At 41.4% G+C, this 15,304-nt stretch overlaps 12 protein-coding genes across 12 annotated transcripts; 8 read left to right on the top strand and 4 right to left on the bottom strand. All coding sequences in view use genetic code 12, as the record gives it.

Annotated features, from left to right (window-relative positions):
• Window positions 1–3: 3 nt before the first annotated feature.
• On the top strand, window positions 4–1,500 carry UTP15 (snoRNA-binding rRNA-processing protein; the record flags this gene model as incomplete). Its single annotated transcript, XM_001486604.1, has 1 exon — window positions 4–1,500. One exon carries the CDS (start codon window positions 4–6, stop codon window positions 1,498–1,500), a length of 1,497 nt encoding a protein of 498 aa, XP_001486654.2.
• A 21-nt stretch (window positions 1,501–1,521) lies between these two features.
• On the bottom strand, window positions 1,522–2,247 carry PGUG_00030 (uncharacterized protein; the record flags this gene model as incomplete). Its single annotated transcript, XM_001486603.1, has 1 exon — window positions 1,522–2,247. One exon carries the CDS (start codon window positions 2,245–2,247, stop codon window positions 1,522–1,524), a length of 726 nt encoding a protein of 241 aa, XP_001486653.2.
• A 391-nt stretch (window positions 2,248–2,638) lies between these two features.
• Window positions 2,639–4,168, top strand: PGUG_00029 (CRAL-TRIO domain-containing protein; the record flags this gene model as incomplete). Its single annotated transcript, XM_001486602.1, has 1 exon — window positions 2,639–4,168. The coding sequence occupies one exon, from the start codon at window positions 2,639–2,641 to the stop codon at window positions 4,166–4,168; it is 1,530 nt and encodes a 509-aa protein (XP_001486652.2).
• A 690-nt stretch (window positions 4,169–4,858) lies between these two features.
• On the top strand, window positions 4,859–5,365 carry PGUG_00028 (phenolic acid decarboxylase; the record flags this gene model as incomplete). The annotated part of the gene is made up of 1 exon (XM_001486601.1): window positions 4,859–5,365. One exon carries the CDS (start codon window positions 4,859–4,861, stop codon window positions 5,363–5,365), a length of 507 nt encoding a protein of 168 aa, XP_001486651.1.
• A 52-nt stretch (window positions 5,366–5,417) lies between these two features.
• PGUG_00027 (CAP domain-containing protein) lies at window positions 5,418–6,128 on the bottom strand (the record flags this gene model as incomplete). The annotated part of the gene is made up of 1 exon (XM_001486600.1): window positions 5,418–6,128. One exon carries the CDS (start codon window positions 6,126–6,128, stop codon window positions 5,418–5,420), a length of 711 nt encoding a protein of 236 aa, XP_001486650.2.
• A 1,049-nt stretch (window positions 6,129–7,177) lies between these two features.
• PGUG_00026 (uncharacterized protein) lies at window positions 7,178–8,188 on the top strand (the record flags this gene model as incomplete). The annotated part of the gene is made up of 1 exon (XM_001486599.1): window positions 7,178–8,188. The coding sequence occupies one exon, from the start codon at window positions 7,178–7,180 to the stop codon at window positions 8,186–8,188; it is 1,011 nt and encodes a 336-aa protein (XP_001486649.2).
• Window positions 8,189–8,230: 42 nt separating this feature from the next.
• Window positions 8,231–8,845, top strand: PGUG_00025 (uncharacterized protein; the record flags this gene model as incomplete). The annotated part of the gene is made up of 1 exon (XM_001486598.1): window positions 8,231–8,845. One exon carries the CDS (start codon window positions 8,231–8,233, stop codon window positions 8,843–8,845), a length of 615 nt encoding a protein of 204 aa, XP_001486648.2.
• Window positions 8,846–9,643: 798 nt separating this feature from the next.
• PGUG_00024 (uncharacterized protein) lies at window positions 9,644–10,441 on the bottom strand (the record flags this gene model as incomplete). Its single annotated transcript, XM_001486597.1, has 1 exon — window positions 9,644–10,441. The coding sequence occupies one exon, from the start codon at window positions 10,439–10,441 to the stop codon at window positions 9,644–9,646; it is 798 nt and encodes a 265-aa protein (XP_001486647.1).
• Window positions 10,442–10,706: 265 nt separating this feature from the next.
• PGUG_00023 (bZIP transcription factor) lies at window positions 10,707–11,246 on the top strand (the record flags this gene model as incomplete). The annotated part of the gene is made up of 1 exon (XM_001486596.1): window positions 10,707–11,246. The coding sequence occupies one exon, from the start codon at window positions 10,707–10,709 to the stop codon at window positions 11,244–11,246; it is 540 nt and encodes a 179-aa protein (XP_001486646.2).
• A 650-nt stretch (window positions 11,247–11,896) lies between these two features.
• PGUG_00022 (uncharacterized protein) lies at window positions 11,897–12,694 on the bottom strand (the record flags this gene model as incomplete). The annotated part of the gene is made up of 1 exon (XM_001486595.1): window positions 11,897–12,694. The coding sequence occupies one exon, from the start codon at window positions 12,692–12,694 to the stop codon at window positions 11,897–11,899; it is 798 nt and encodes a 265-aa protein (XP_001486645.2).
• Window positions 12,695–12,940: 246 nt separating this feature from the next.
• PGUG_00021 (bZIP transcription factor) lies at window positions 12,941–13,720 on the top strand (the record flags this gene model as incomplete). The annotated part of the gene is made up of 1 exon (XM_001486594.1): window positions 12,941–13,720. One exon carries the CDS (start codon window positions 12,941–12,943, stop codon window positions 13,718–13,720), a length of 780 nt encoding a protein of 259 aa, XP_001486644.2.
• A 540-nt stretch (window positions 13,721–14,260) lies between these two features.
• Window positions 14,261–15,274, top strand: PGUG_00020 (ketopantoate reductase family protein; the record flags this gene model as incomplete). Its single annotated transcript, XM_001486593.1, has 1 exon — window positions 14,261–15,274. The coding sequence occupies one exon, from the start codon at window positions 14,261–14,263 to the stop codon at window positions 15,272–15,274; it is 1,014 nt and encodes a 337-aa protein (XP_001486643.2).
• Window positions 15,275–15,304: the final 30 nt, after the last annotated feature.

Raw genomic sequence — 15,304 nt, 5'->3', positions numbered from 1 at the left:
GACATGTCCTCTGTACGGCCCGGAGTAGCCACTGTAAGAAACCCGACGTTGCCGTCACAGACAACGCTGGAGCAGCGATATTGGCGAGGTTTCACCAGCCCATTATTGGTCAAGGAGAGCCACCCAATTCGCCATATCGATTTCAACCCAACCTCACCTCACGACTTTGCCGTTACCTCATCCACCAGAATCCAGATATTTTCTTCCAAAACACGCCAAGTGATCAAGACGTTCTCCCGGTTCAAAGATACGGTTTTCAGTGGCGAGTATCGATTCGATGGTAAGTTACTTGTGGCAGCTGATGCATCTGGATTGGTATCCATATTTGATGCTTATCAGCCACGGAATCTTCTCGTGAGTCTTCAACCATCATCGCATCCGACCCAGGTGGCAAAGTTCCATCCTTCTGTCGGCAATCAGCTCGTAACTGGTAGTGATGATCGAGTATTAAGGATATACGATATTTCTCAAACCACTACTGGACCAATTCATCAATTTGACGACTCTTTCCACAGCGATTATATCCGAAGTGCATGTTTCATTCCTGGAAACCCTAACTTGGTGGCCACGGCTTGTTACGACGGCATAGTGAGGGTGTTTGATACTCGTCAGCAGCAACTTGTTTCCAAGTTTAATCATACCAATCCCGTTGAAGATGTATTGGCAATTTCCCCCACCACATTAGTAAGTGCTGGAGGTCCTCAGGTCAAGGTATTTGACTTGTCACGGTCACAGCAGATTCATGAACTAAACAATTTCACAAAGACTACCACCTGCTTGCATGATACTGGCGATCGTGGACTTCTCGTGGGTTCCTTAGATGGCCATGTGAAGATATTTGACACCAACTCGCCTACGTGGGATGTCAAGTTTGGTTGGAAATATGGAAGCGGTGGTGTTTTATCGTGTGCTGTTTCCCCATCAAATCACAAGCATTTCGTAACTGGACTCACATCTGGATTACTCTCAATTCGAACCAGGAAAGACGCACGTCCAAACGTGGCCAAACTGGTGAAAACCTCTGCATTTTCCCGCATGATGCGTGGCTCAGAATACCATGGCGAAGACGAGGTAAGAATCGTCGAGACAGCCAAAGCATCAACCAAAAAGCCAAAGCAGTTTGAAAAACATCTTAATGCTTTTAGATGGTCCGAGGCATTGGACAGTGCCTTTGCTACGGGGCTTCCTAAAGAACATACTATAACCGTATTAAATGAGTTACGCAATAGGGGAAAAGTTCGGGTTTCTTTGGTAGGTCGTGATGAGATCTCGCTCTTGCCTATCCTACAATGGTTCATTAAAAATATTCAGGACGTAAGATCATTCAACTTGATATGTGACTATATTGGGGTTATTGTCGAGATGTATGGTTCTCTCATCAATAAGAGTGTGGTGTTGGAAGAAGTGTTTGCCAATCTAATGACAAAGGTGCAAACTGAAATCAATGTGTGTCGCGAGGCCAGCGAGATCAAGGGTATGCTAGAGTTGTTATCTGTATAACTAGACACCATCCAATTGAGCTTATCGCCGTCTTCGCCTTTTTTCTACTTTTTGGCGACAGTGCTCCGAACAATACCATGGTTTCTTGCCAGTGGTATATGGCAATGCTTGCACCCTATTCATAATACCCACACACTTGTAGTGAAACCAATCGCCATTGGGGCACGATGTTTCGTTATCACATCCGATCATATCTCCACTAGATGGCTGTTTACAGAAGCAGTATAACGTAGTATCGATGGGCTCTTCAATTGTGGGTGGAGGAACATACGGGACAAGTTTCTCTTTCTTTTGAGGTTTGGTTGTAGAATTCTTTTTCAGAACTTTGAGAACGAGTTTGATTGGTGCTTTTGGTTGTTTCTCGAAAGAGGCTAATGGGTGTTGTTTATAATGTTCTTCAAGTTGGTGTTTGAGTTTATCTGGTTGTACGATGGAAGTGTTCCGGTTTTTGGATAGCAGTTGAAGCTGTTCAAGCTCATCTTTCAAAGTGATTTTGTGTGTTACAAGCTGGTTATATAGTGCTTGAGCTTCCAGCGTTGCCTCGGCATATAGTCGTTCCAATTTCAGTTTCAAATCAGAAAATTCAAAAGTGCTTATTTGGTCTTTTCCCTTGAGTTCGTCTTCCAACTTGTTGATCTCGATATTACATGACTGTATTAGCCACAAGGAACGTATAATGTCCGTCGGTAGATGGTCCACAGTGGATATGAATGCATTGTTAATTGATGATAGGTGCTGTACACTCATTGTTGATAATTGACCGGTGCGCTGAGATGGGTGGGTTTATGCAGGAGAAACCTGATTTCAATTAAAATTTAATTAAAGTTCAATTACACTTGATCTCGCATCACATGCCAAATCTGACCTGTCAGAAAGCGATTTAATCTTTTAAGGGGTCGAAATCTGAGCCTGTACCAACAAGCTGGCTATATATCCCGTTTGGGAAAAGTATCCTATTTAGGGCATTAAGATGCATGAACATTCATGCATGTTATTGAAAATACGATGCGAAATCAGCATTGTGTGAGAAGAACGGAGCCAAAGAAACGAAGCCACATGGAGACCTTCGCATTCGTCGGCATATCAGACAATTATTCTTTGTTTGGTTTTTTTTCAAATCTGAATTGACCCATGCTCGATGTCTGACTATGGTTCTATGCATGTATATGCACGAGGACGCATCGTGCATAACTCCAAATCAAAAAATATATATGATTCAACTTTGTCTCTTCTTGTGATAATGCAATTGGAAACCATCGAAACCACTCACAAAGAAAAGCCTCAAGTTTCCAAACGAGATAGAGGGCGCCGCGTATGGTCATTGACAGCTAGCGAAGAAATCGTTCTCAAACAATGCACCGCTCACTATTTTAAACTTTGGGGATACGACCAAAAGTTGTCATTAAAAGATATTGAGAATCCCAAAACTTTTGTTAGTTCTCTCGAGGCTTCTGGGAATGGTCGTATAGGACATCTTACCAAGAGCATTTTCATGGATTGTGACACCGACGATTTGAACGATGTGGTGGAACCTATACCCCCAGAACTTCGTCGTAGTTTTCTGTCAGTTTATGATATGGAAGTATGGCTTGAAGGAACATCGACCAACGGTGAGTTTATTTCTGTGGAAAGAAAAGATTCAAACAGCTCGAACAAACCAGATCTTAAAGATATTCATCCCAAGCTTCGTCGGTATAATGCTGGTGGACTCCAGAGACAATTTATAACATGTCTAAGAAACGATTTACCCGACAATTTGCTTCTTCGGTTCGTCACTGCTAACAAGTTCAAAGTAGTTCCGACCATTGAAATGGGTGCAAAAACGTTATCATGGCGAGGAAAACTGCATCCAGTTGATTCTTGGTTGGTTTCTGGTGACGCTGAGCCAAGTTTGAACAATGAAAAGCCCCAATTTGTCTCTGCGTTCAAAAACGGTCAGGTTTACGTTCGAGGAGTTGACAAGAAAGGGTGTCCTATTTGTAACATTCAGGTGAAAATCCACTATCGCCAGGATTGTCCAGACCGTGATTTCGAGAGACTTGTGTGTGTCTATATTGAGTGGATGAGATTGATGGTATCTGCGTTTCAAGACGATGTGGACACAGGAACCATTCTCTTTGATATGACAGATATGTCCCTCAAGAATCTAGATTTGGCATTTGTCAAGTTTGCTGCGACTGCTTTCAATTACAAGTATCCCGAGTGTATCAATCTCATTATCATTCACAATGCCCCGATGGTATTTTATTTATTTTGGAAACTCATCAAATCTTGGGTTGGTCCTGATTTGGAGGCTAGGATCAAGTTCACTCGTACGTACCAAGATTTGACCGAATTTATCAATCCTGACAACATTCCTAAACGCTTGGGTGGTGAGGATGATTATGAATATCACTATATTGAACCAACTTTGGAGAACAGTGCTAAAAAACCAATCGATAGTAGACACCTGGGCCTCAGGGAGGAAAGAAAGGAACAACTTATGTTGTGGATCGTGGTTACTGTACAATGGCTCGAGGCACAAACGTCCAAAGACAGTTTGAAATACTTGAAACAAAAAGTAAAATTGGGGTTGGCTCTTGCAAAGAATTATAACAAACTTGATCCATATTATCGGTTCCGAGGAATATGTGACCGTTTAGGTGTACTTGACAAACTAAAGTATTAGGTTAAGAGTACAATTTACGGAAAGTCATAAACACTTTTCGCAGCCATAGGTCTGGCTTATGTAATGGATGAGAATTGATTTGCAGTCAACAGACCTAGAAAAATAATTCTGGTGTACTCTGTATCGGAGCATATAAACTGATACAGTGAAGGTGTGAGCCGTGTGAACTGTGTCGTTTCATATTGGTATTGGTTTCGTATCTTCCTCATACAATGTAAGTATCATCTATGGAAGTCACAACCAGGCTTCATCTAGAACAATACAAGAATAAGGATCCTTAAGCTTTTATAGCCTCAGAACGTTAAATAAACGAAAGAGCACTGAAGAAGAACAAATTGACTTGCAATGGGGAAAATAAGGGTTATCGCACCGGATATAGGTCAGGTGGAAAGATGAACTAATTCCTTGTATTCAGCCAAAAATCTACTAAAGCGTTTCATTGACTTTGGTTTACCTAAAAATCAAAAGTTCTTGAAAAAACCTTTGCAGGATTCCAAATGAAACAACTTACAGGAAGCAATTCTAAAACGTCATCGGCTGATCTTGTGCCGATATCCTAAAATGGAATCGCATCCTAAATGGAATCGCATCCTAAATGGAATCGCATCCTAAATGGAATCGCACCCGAAATATCGGCTCATACTCGAGCAACCATGAGATATAAATAGCTCTCCAAAAAGTCTTTTTTGCATGTCCTACCAACCACTTATTGGAGTCGACGCCGCTCAGGTTCCTCAGGAAGAATTTGACCAGGAATTGAAAAACAAGCATTTTCAGTACACTTATGATAATGGCTGGAAATACGAGTTCCATGTTCCCAATGACAAACGAATTGTATACTCGATTCATGGGGGGCCAATGGCTGGACGGCACAACTTTCAGACATGTTACTACCAGAGAGTGAGGAAAAATTTATGGCAAGTCAATTGGTTAGAAGAAACTGGAACCGTTGTGTCGTTGATTTTGGATATTGAAAATAAACGTATTACTACGTTCATGGCCTTTTCTCAGGGTCATTGGGAGCATCCAGAGCAAGCACACGGAGACAAGCGGGAAGATTTGGAGCGGTGGAGAGAGCTTTCTAGAATTGGAATTGCAACCAATAGGTACTTGATAACCGAACAAGCATCGATCGATGAGATTTTTGAAGGAAGAGGTGATTTACCTGATATTTCATTGGATCTACCAACGTTATAAGTATATATGTGAATTGAAGCGAATGAGGTTCTAAGAGATTGACGTTATGGTCTCAGCTGAGCGGCCGCGGCACATTTTCATTGAACAATTGACGAGTTTGTGCATCGGTGCTTCCGACAATATTACCTGCCGGTCGATACTCACAAATAGTATACTGGCTCCATTGGTTATGACAATCGACATAAGCACACCCCACCTCATTTGTTGCGTTCCAAATCACTTGAGTGAAATGGCCAGTTTCTTCTGCAAAACCTGGATTGTCATAGTCGTAAAGACTGATTTCATCATACCACACATCTACGGGCCGAAACCCTCCCTCGTAACCAGCAGCCAAATTTTCTCCATATGGTCCACCAGAATGTATAAGTTGCAAGTTATTGCAATCTAATGCTGAAGCGGCATAATCCGCAGCAAATTGTGCCAATTCCCAGTTCCATGTCAAATTTCCAACCCCGTGAAGAGCTCTTTTATTGTTGTGTTCTGTCAAGGAATCAAACTCTAGTTGATTGAGTTCTCCAGACGGTATACTTGAGGTCCGACTAAATGTAGTCAGAGGTGAACTTTGTGAACTTTGAGTTGAAGAATCAGCAAATGTCAGCGTACTAGTTGCACTAGACAGACTTGGTGAATTGTCGAATGAATCATTGGATGAATTCAAATTGACAAAATGAATCGAAAGTGGTACCACTATGGCAATCAATGATGCCAAAAGCACCAAGGCAACTATCCAAAACGTTCCAGAACCGCCACCCTGATGTCGCATGAAAAATGGAAGAGAATGAAGTTAAATAGAAGATGAGCGGAAAATCAATGAGGATACCAGTGATCTGCGACGTATTTAACCGTACGTGTGGCGCAGTGAAGTCATTGCTGTAAGGGACTCACATTTTCTTGTTTTCTTGGCGATGAGTTATACAGTCGGCTGTGTAAATTTAGCCTAATTACTCGCATGGAAATTCCTGCATTTCGCCGCGTTTGCAGCCGTAAGGAACAAAACCGAAAATAACCGGAGAGGTTATGACAAATCAAACAAAATTATAAAAGATGATCATAGAAAGATCATTCCTGAACAAACTTATTGTTAGACAATGTAGCTATACGTCGCCTCGATATATTGAAAGACCAGATCACCAAGCCCTTTGGCAATTTAATCTACACTAATTAACTGCTTAGTCAATTGAAATCCGTCCAGTATTATCAACTATACGAATGGCAATACGAATGGTAATCGAATTGCAATACAAATGGAACGTGTGAACTTAAGCTTTAGTCGGCAATTATTCTTTCAAAGCGCATAGTTGATCATTATTTGTTAGGGTATATCAGCCCCCTTCTCAGAATAATCTAAAAATAAGTTGATTCCGGTAAAAAAGATCATCGGGCTAGGCACTTTTAAAGCTGGGTAGGTGATCTTTTCAGCTGGATAGGTGTCTTTCAAGTGATCGGGTCCTCTTAAGCTATCTGTTGATTCTTACTTCACACCCAATATTAAGGTTTGAAGTCAAGGGGTAAGGGGTAAACCATGTCAATTCTAAATTTCACTTGAAATTGAAATCTCGATTCAAACTTGAATTTATTGTCGATTCTTGTTCTTGATGATTGACCCAATCAACAACCATGTTCTTAGCCCCCACTTTTCGTGGTTCCGTTCCATAAACATTTCCTGCAGAGTCGTGCGGCACTCTCAAAGATAAGATAAGTCGGCAAATGGCCGTTACCGATCAGGAAGGATGGTGCGGTAAGCGCCCGGATATGGTTTTGGATGATTGCGGTTCCAATATATAGGCGGGTCAGCCGATCAAGTCCTCAATTATGCTTCCAGCAAATACCCACAACTCCGCTGGTGTGTTATCCACCATGCGGTCGAGGACAGGAGAACATATCCATGCCATTACATCCAGCCGATCTGAAATTCGTAGTATCGAACATGTCGATGACGAGGTTGAACTTTTGGCTCAAATTGGATATAAGCAAGAGTTGAACAGAAACTATTCCACAATCCAGGTGTTTGGAATTGCATTCTCGATTATGGGGTTGCTTCCATCGATTGCAAGTACTATGGCTACTGGGTATGAAGCCGGGCCTGTTGGTTTGGTATGGGGTTGGATTGTGAGTTCGTTGTTCATTTTATGCGTGGGAACCTCAATGTCAGTATTGGCTTCGCTGCTTCCTACTTCCGGTGGATTGTACTACTGGACTAATTATTACTGCCCTGACAGCTTTAGAGTTCCATTGAGTTTCATGGTGGGATGCTCCAATACGCTCGCTCTCTGTGGAGGATTCTGCCTGATCAATTCTGGTTTTGCAACTGAGGTTCTTTCAGCTGTCTTTATCAGTAAAGATGGTGATTTTTCAATCACTAATGCAAAGAATTATGGGGTTTTCGCTGGTTGCACAGTTTCTCACGTTGTTTTGTGCTCTATTGCCAGCAGACATACGGCGTTCTTACAAGCGTTTTCCATCTATGCTAATGTGTTTTTGATCATTTTGTTCTTCATTGCTGTTCCTATTGGTGCCTCCAAGCACGGATTCAATGATGGTCTGTTCATCTTTGGTCAACTTGAAAATAATCTCACTTGGACCACTGGCTGGTCATTTATGCTTTCTTGGATGCCAGCAATTTGGACCATTGGTGCGTTCGACTCATGCGTGCACATGTCGGAAGAAGCCAAATCGAAAAAATCCATTCCAATTGGTATTATAGGTTCCATTAGTGTGTGTGGTATTCTTGGATGGTTCATTTGTATCTGTGCCACGGCATGTATCAAGAACGGTGATGTTGCCGCAGTTATGGAGTCCAGTACGGGGCTGGCCATGGCTTAAATCATTTATGATGCGTTGGGGAAACGATGGGCAGTTGCATTTATGTCTATTATTGCGTTTGCTCAATACCTTATGGGAGCATCGATTCTTATTGCTGCGTCAAGACAAATATGGGCGTTTAGTAGAGACGATGGTTTGCCGTTTTTCTATAATATTGTCAAGGTCGTGAACCCAAAGATAAAGGTTCCTGTTAGAGCTACCATATTTGGTGGTTGTCTTTCATTGCTCGTTGGTTTATTGATCTTGGTTGGCCCCACCGCCTCTGGTGCGTTATTCTCGTTGGCTGTGGCAGGAAACACATTTGCCTGGGGAATGCCTGTGTTTCTTGTATTGCTTCCTACGGGGAAACTGAGATTTGTTCCTGGACCATTTTATTTTGGTAAAACAATAACCACCATGATTCATTGTGTTACTGTGGCATGGACGCTGTATGTCATTGTCATGTCGATGTTTCCATCCAGTAAACTGGTCGATAAGGAATCCATGAACTATGCCAGTGTTATCAATGTGGGAGTTTGGATCTTATCGTTGGTTTACTACTATGTGTATGGCTACAAAGTCTACAGCGGTCCCAAATCCAACCTTGATGAACTGGCTTCTTCCATTGAGGGCCGGGAGATACATAACATTGACCAGACGTTGGATGAGAAAGTTTAGTAGTGGTATAAGATTATAGGATATTTACGAGAATTGGAATCTCGCAAATTGTAAAGACTTGAAAAGTACCATACTCAACCTATGACAAAGTCCTATGACAATTACTATGACGATTACCATGACATATTCAAATTTCGTCAACTCCATGTCAATTCTCAGATCCGATCTAACTTCTATCATTACGAAATACGAGCCTGTCAATGCAGTCTTATCCCCGTGGTTTTCTTGTCTCCGCGAAACAAGGGGCACTTTCTCGTAAATAGATGTCGAGATCCTTAATTATTTTCTTTGGTTATTTTCGATAAAATGGGCAGGTTCAGTAACTTGAAAGACAAGCTTGCAGATGCAAAGGATTCGGTACATATAAAGATCCTCGAGGCTCAATTGGACAGAGAAAAGAAAAAAGAAGAAAAGTTTGAAAAAAACAAAAAGGAATTCCTTGACCAAGTAGCCAAAGATGCTCATAAAAGTGGACAGCCAGCTACGGTATTTGAGGAAGGAGTGTGGTACATTTTATATCCTGATGGACGAAAGGAACCAATGGCTCAGCCAAAGGAATAGGTGAAAATATTAGTTTATGAAGATTTCAGCAAATTGGTCAGCGGGATGTCACCTTGAGAATATACTCAACAGAATGTAATCAATGGAACTGAATCAACAGATTGTGGTCACCAAAACATGTATTTACGAATCGTACTTTGAATCTCGCTTTGAATATTTCTTATCAGCCGCGGCTGCAAAATCGCGCGAAAATTAACTTTTCTCATTTGGTTTTTAGGAGGTTTTTGCATTATCTATTTAAGCAAATACGTCGTGGGTTCCATTGGCGCTAATGAACCTTCCGTTGGACATAGGACCATAGAACTCAACAGCTTCCATGAATCTGGTACATGCTTCTTCCACCTGCAAAATTCCCTTGAATGTAGGGTTGACTCTTCTGGCGGCATCAAAGAAAATTTTATAGTTTTCCTCGACTTCTTCGAGGGGTGCTCTACTGGAATTGACAATACCGGGACAGAGAGCAAGCACAGTGAATCCTTCGTGTCTAAGCGTAGCACCGAGTTGAGCAACCATGAGGTTAAGAGCAGCCTTACCCATTGAGTAAGCCGTCAAGCGTTGATGGCCAGCCTTATATACCCAGTCGCCATGGCCGAGACCAGAAGATACGAAAACAATCTTCTTTTTTTCTCCCTTGGAAAGCAAAGGATGAAACTTGTTGGCCACATAAAGTTGAGAATAGGTGTTGACATACATGATCTTGTTTGACTCTTCAACAAACTCCTTGAAAGCTTCCGGAGACTCTGTCAACTCCAATGGTGTCTTGAGGCTGATCTCAAGGAGGGCAGCACTCAAGATAATCACATCCAATGAGCTGGTCAATTTTTCAACTTGCTTAACAACCTCATCGACTTCAGAGGGGTTAGAAATGTCGGCAGTTACAATATGAAGTCTTGAAGACTTGATAGCTTTCAACTCGTCGATTTTGGAAGAGCCTCTAACAAGTGCAAAAACAGTAGTGTCAGGTTTTTTCAATATTTCCTTGACCAAACCCAAACCAATTCCTCTAGCAGCTCCAGTAACGAGATACGATGTCATTGGTAAGAAAGAGAGTATTTTGATCTATTTATACTACATTGGCTTAATAAGTGGCAAGCATTTTAGGTCGATGCTGTGAATCACAGAAGAATTTCCAGGAGAATTTGGGCCGCGAAATGTGATTCACACGGAGATAATCACACGGAGAATAGTGGTTTTTACCGAAATTGTGATTCACACGCGAAATTGTGATTCACACCGAAATTGTGATTCACACCGAAATTGTGATTCACATTACTAAGACATCCAAAATACTTCTGATACTATGCTAGATGAAAAGAGACAAAGGAGGTTGGAACAGATGCGGCAGTCGCAGCATAAGCTACGTTTGCGTAAAGCTGAACGTTTCAACTCTCTTGAATCAGAAATCGAATCTTTAAAAGTGAAAAATGCGGAACTTGAAAAAGAGATTGCAACACTAGTAGATTGCGATACTGTGGAACAGTACATTTTAACCAATGTTGATTTGAAAAAGATGATTGACGTTTACTCGCCCAATGTTGGTGAAACTATCCTGTTGAGCGAATTCATAATCAGAAACAATATTAATGATAAGCGGTTGTACCAAGATCAAGAGTTTATTTTGGTGAATATTTGCAAAACGATGATACATTGTTTAGAAGCCTTTGTATCTGACAAAGAGGTACTTCACATTGCCAATCACAGTTTCAAATATTTGGAAATGTATGGTCGAAGCTTACCCTTCAATCTACTATGCTCAGATGAAAGCCGTGGTGGAGAAGCGGATTCCTACGAATTGGCTCAAATGCACATTGCTTCCTCGAGATACTCTTGGAATAAGTGAAGTTCTCATTTACTTGAATATTCACCTAAAGCCAGACCATACAAACTTTCATGTCTTGACATTTGCATTGGCACGTTATATTTGTGGCACACCATTTGGACCGGCTATCACGAAAGAGCACCTTGTCAAAGCAATTGAACTATCTTACAATCCAAAATTGGACTTGTTCTATTTGCTCGGAACATTGAAGGTCCAATTGTGCGATGTACCCGAGTCTTTGGTTGATTCGTTAGTGAAGTGAAAAAAGCAAGAAACAAGTCTCTAATACTAGGGTCCACCATACTCAAACTTATCACTTCTAGCCTTAATGCCATTAACATAGTAGCGAAGAATAATTTTCAAGAACATTAACAGGGATACTAATTGGAACGAGAGCAAGTTCTTGGTAAGAAGTTCGTCTGTTTCTAGAATTACGCTAATTGACCACTTTTATTTGTCGGCACCAAAGATAAGGCCACGAATTGCTTGAAATTTACAGAAATTACTGTAATCCTGCCAGAACATGACTGAACACCAACGACGATTCGTCTCGGCTAATTCATCAGCTGCGGCTGCAAAAAATGAGAATTAATTTCTTACCTTAATTACATCTCTTTTAGCTCCGGCTTTATTCCTAGCTTCCTAAGCGAATACCTATGGTCTAAGCAAGTCTAAGCAAACACATCGTCGGTTCCGTTGGCGCTAATGAATCTTCCGTTGGACATTGGGCCGTAGAACTCAACCGCTTGCATGAATCTGGTACTTGCCTCTTCCAACAGCAAAATTCCCTTGAATGTAGGGTTGACTCTTCTGGCGCCCGAAAAGAAAATTCCGTAGGTTTGTTCGACTTCCTCATCGGCTAACCGACCGGAGTTGACAATTCCGGGACAGAGTCCAAGCACGGTGAATCCTTCGCTTCTGAGAACAGCACCGAGTTGAGCAACGATGAGGTTAAGAGCCGCTTTACTGGAAGCATAAGACGTCATGTAATGCTGACCTCCCTTATAAACCCAACCAGCATGGCCGAGACCAGAAGATACGAAAACAATCTTCTTTTTTTCTCCCTTGGAGAGCAAGGGACGAAACTTGTTGGCCACATAAAGTTGAGAATAGGTGTTGACATACATGATCTTGTTTGACTCTTCAACGAACTCCTTGAAAGCTTCTGGGGTCTCGGTTAATTGCAAAGGGGTTTTGAAGTCTGACATAGGGAACGCAGCGTTCAAGATAATCACATCCAACGAGCTGGTCATTTTTTCAACTTGCTTAACTACTTCATCGACTTCAGATGTGTTGGAAATATCAGCAGTCACAATGTGAAGTCTGGAAGACTTGATAGCTTTCAACTCGTCAGTGTTGGAAGAACCTCTAACAAGAGCAAAAACAGTAGCGTTTGGGCTTTTCAAGATTTCCTTGACCAAACCCAAACCAATTCCTCTGGAAGTTCCAGTCACAAAATACGAAGTCATTGGAGAGAACTGGGTTGTTCCATCTATTTATACTACAGGGGTTTATTAAGTGGGCTTATTAAGTGGAACCCATTTTTGCAGCAATCGCTCGTGGTACATCACCAGAACAGCGGATTGTGCTCCTCTTTGTTAGTCGGAGTTGATTCACATCCAAAAATCGTGATTCACACCCGAACATCGTGATTCATGCGCGAAAATGGTGATTCACATTACTAAGACATTCAAAAGTACAACTGAAAAACTACCATGATTGATGAAAAGAGAGAAAAGAGGTTGGAACGGATGCGCCAGTCGCAGCAGAAGCTACGTATGCGGAATGCTGAGCGTTTCAATCTTCTTGAAGCCAAAGTCGAAGCTTTAGAGCGAGAAAATGCACGGCTCGAAAATGAGATTGCAGCACTACATGGCTGCGAAATTTTGGAACATAACACATTAACTAATGTTGAATTGAAAAAAATGATTGAAGATTACTCGCCAAAAGTTGGTGAAACTATTCTGTTGAACGAATTTTTAACCAGATACAATATCAATGATAAACGATTGTACCAGGATCAAGAGTTCATTTTAGTGAGAATTTGCAAGAAGTTGATAGAATGTCTAGAATCTTTCATATCTGACAAGGAGGTACGTCACTCTCCCAATCATGATTTCGAATATTTGGAAATGTATGGCCGAACGTTACCATCACTTTACTATGCTCAGATGAAAGCCGTGGGGGAAGAAAGGATTCCCACGAGTTGGCTCAAATGCACATTGCTTCCTCGAGATACTCTTGGAATAAGTGAAGTTCTCATCTACTTGATTATTCACCTAAAGCCAGACCATGCAAACTTTCAAGTCTTGACATTTGCATTGGCACGCTATTTTTGTGCCACTCCATTTGGACCGGCTATTACGAAAGAGCACCTCGACAAAGCAATTGAACTATCTTACAATCCAAAGTTGGACCTGTTCTATTTGCTCGGAACGTTGGAGGTCCAATTGTGCGATGTCCCCGAATCGTTGGTTGATTCGTTGGTGAAATGAGAGATGGAAAATCAGATTAACGTGATCTACTTGCCAACAGAGAAATGAGTTTCAAGAAGCATTCTCATGTTCTTTTCTGCTCGCAAAAGAAATTTGATAGTCATGGTATCACCAGTTACATTTCAAACTCAATTCATCACACGGCCTCATAAGAGCCACACGCTCGGAAAAGCCTTTCTTCCGATGACTTCTGATCTAGATGTTTTTAGAACAGAACATCAGCTGTGACCACCGAATTGGCCGGCCACGTTGGTGAGTTCAATTCTAATACTGTGGCATCTTATAGTAACCTCATTATATCAGCATATTGCACCCGGCACTAAGAAATTGTTAAGGTTTTCAAAGTTTGTCAAAAAGGTACTTATGATGTTTTTCTCTCTGGCTAGTGCCAGTGCTACTCGTGTTTATAGACCTGGGCCCTCTATGGGCTCATTGTTCCGAAAATTCAAAATATCTAATTAGATTGCAAATCGCTAACTTCCCTTTTGAGACAAGCCGCTTATCGTATTTAATCGAGCGAAATCTCCGAAATTTCGCATTATGAAAAGTAACATTGTACTAATTGGTTCTGGAGGTGTTGGCACCATTGCAGCTTATGGGCTAGAGTTGGGAGGTAAAGCTTCCGTCACTGCGGTGGTTAGGTCTGATTATAATGTTGTGGTGAACAAAGGATACAAAATTGACTCATGTGATTATGGCCATGTTGAGTCGTTTAAACCTACTAATGTAGTTGATAGCGTTGAAAAAGCTGTGGAATATGGTCCTTTTGAGTATATTTTGGTCACCACGAAAAATCTCCCTGACATTTTCAAAGTGGAAGATTTGGTAGCACCACTTGTTTCCGAAACTTCCACCATAGTTTTGCTTCAAAATGGAGTTGATATTGGTGCTGACGTTATCAAGAGGTATCCGAAAAATGTTGTTTTGAGTGGAGTTAGTATGATTTCGTCTACAAACCACAATGGTTTCATTCATCACGAGGGTAAGGATTCGTTGAAAATTGGCTATTTTATAAACGAAAATTTGAGTATTGAATCTCAAAAAAATGCCAGTGAAAGGTTTGTGTCAATATACCTGAATGGAAAGAATGAATGCACCTACGATGAAGATGTCAAGTACACCAGATGGCGCAAGTTGGTATATAATGCTACCCTCAATTCAATTTGTACCTTGACTGGAGTCGATGTGGGAAGACTCGAACTTTTTGGAGGAGTTGATTCCATGGTCAGAAGCGCCATGAGAGAAGTGTTGGCAATTGCAAAATCTGATGGGGTTGATCTTCCAGAAGACATTATGGATTTTATGATTCGTTCAGACGACGGGATCTATTATTCTCCTTCCATGTTGGTTGACCTTCGTAAGGGAAACTATATCGAGTCAGAAGTCATCTGTGGAAATGCCGTTAGAACTGCGAAAAGGAACAATGTTTCTTGCCCCAATTTAGAATTGATTTATAACCTCCTTTGCGTTATTCAGATGAAAACCAAGGAGGCCAAGGGTCTTGTGACGGTGCCGAAGGAACGACCAATCCCACAGAATGGAGAGTGTTCATAAAATAATGAAATTTTCAAATTTTGCAACCAT

Source organism: Meyerozyma guilliermondii, genomic scaffold (assembly GCF_000149425.1).
Source record: "Meyerozyma guilliermondii ATCC 6260 scaffold_1 genomic scaffold, whole genome shotgun sequence".
Lineage (NCBI taxonomy): Eukaryota > Fungi > Ascomycota > Pichiomycetes > Serinales > Debaryomycetaceae > Meyerozyma > Meyerozyma guilliermondii.
The sequence above is the reverse complement of the archived record's forward strand: the minus strand, read 5'-3'. Positions and strand labels throughout refer to the sequence as shown.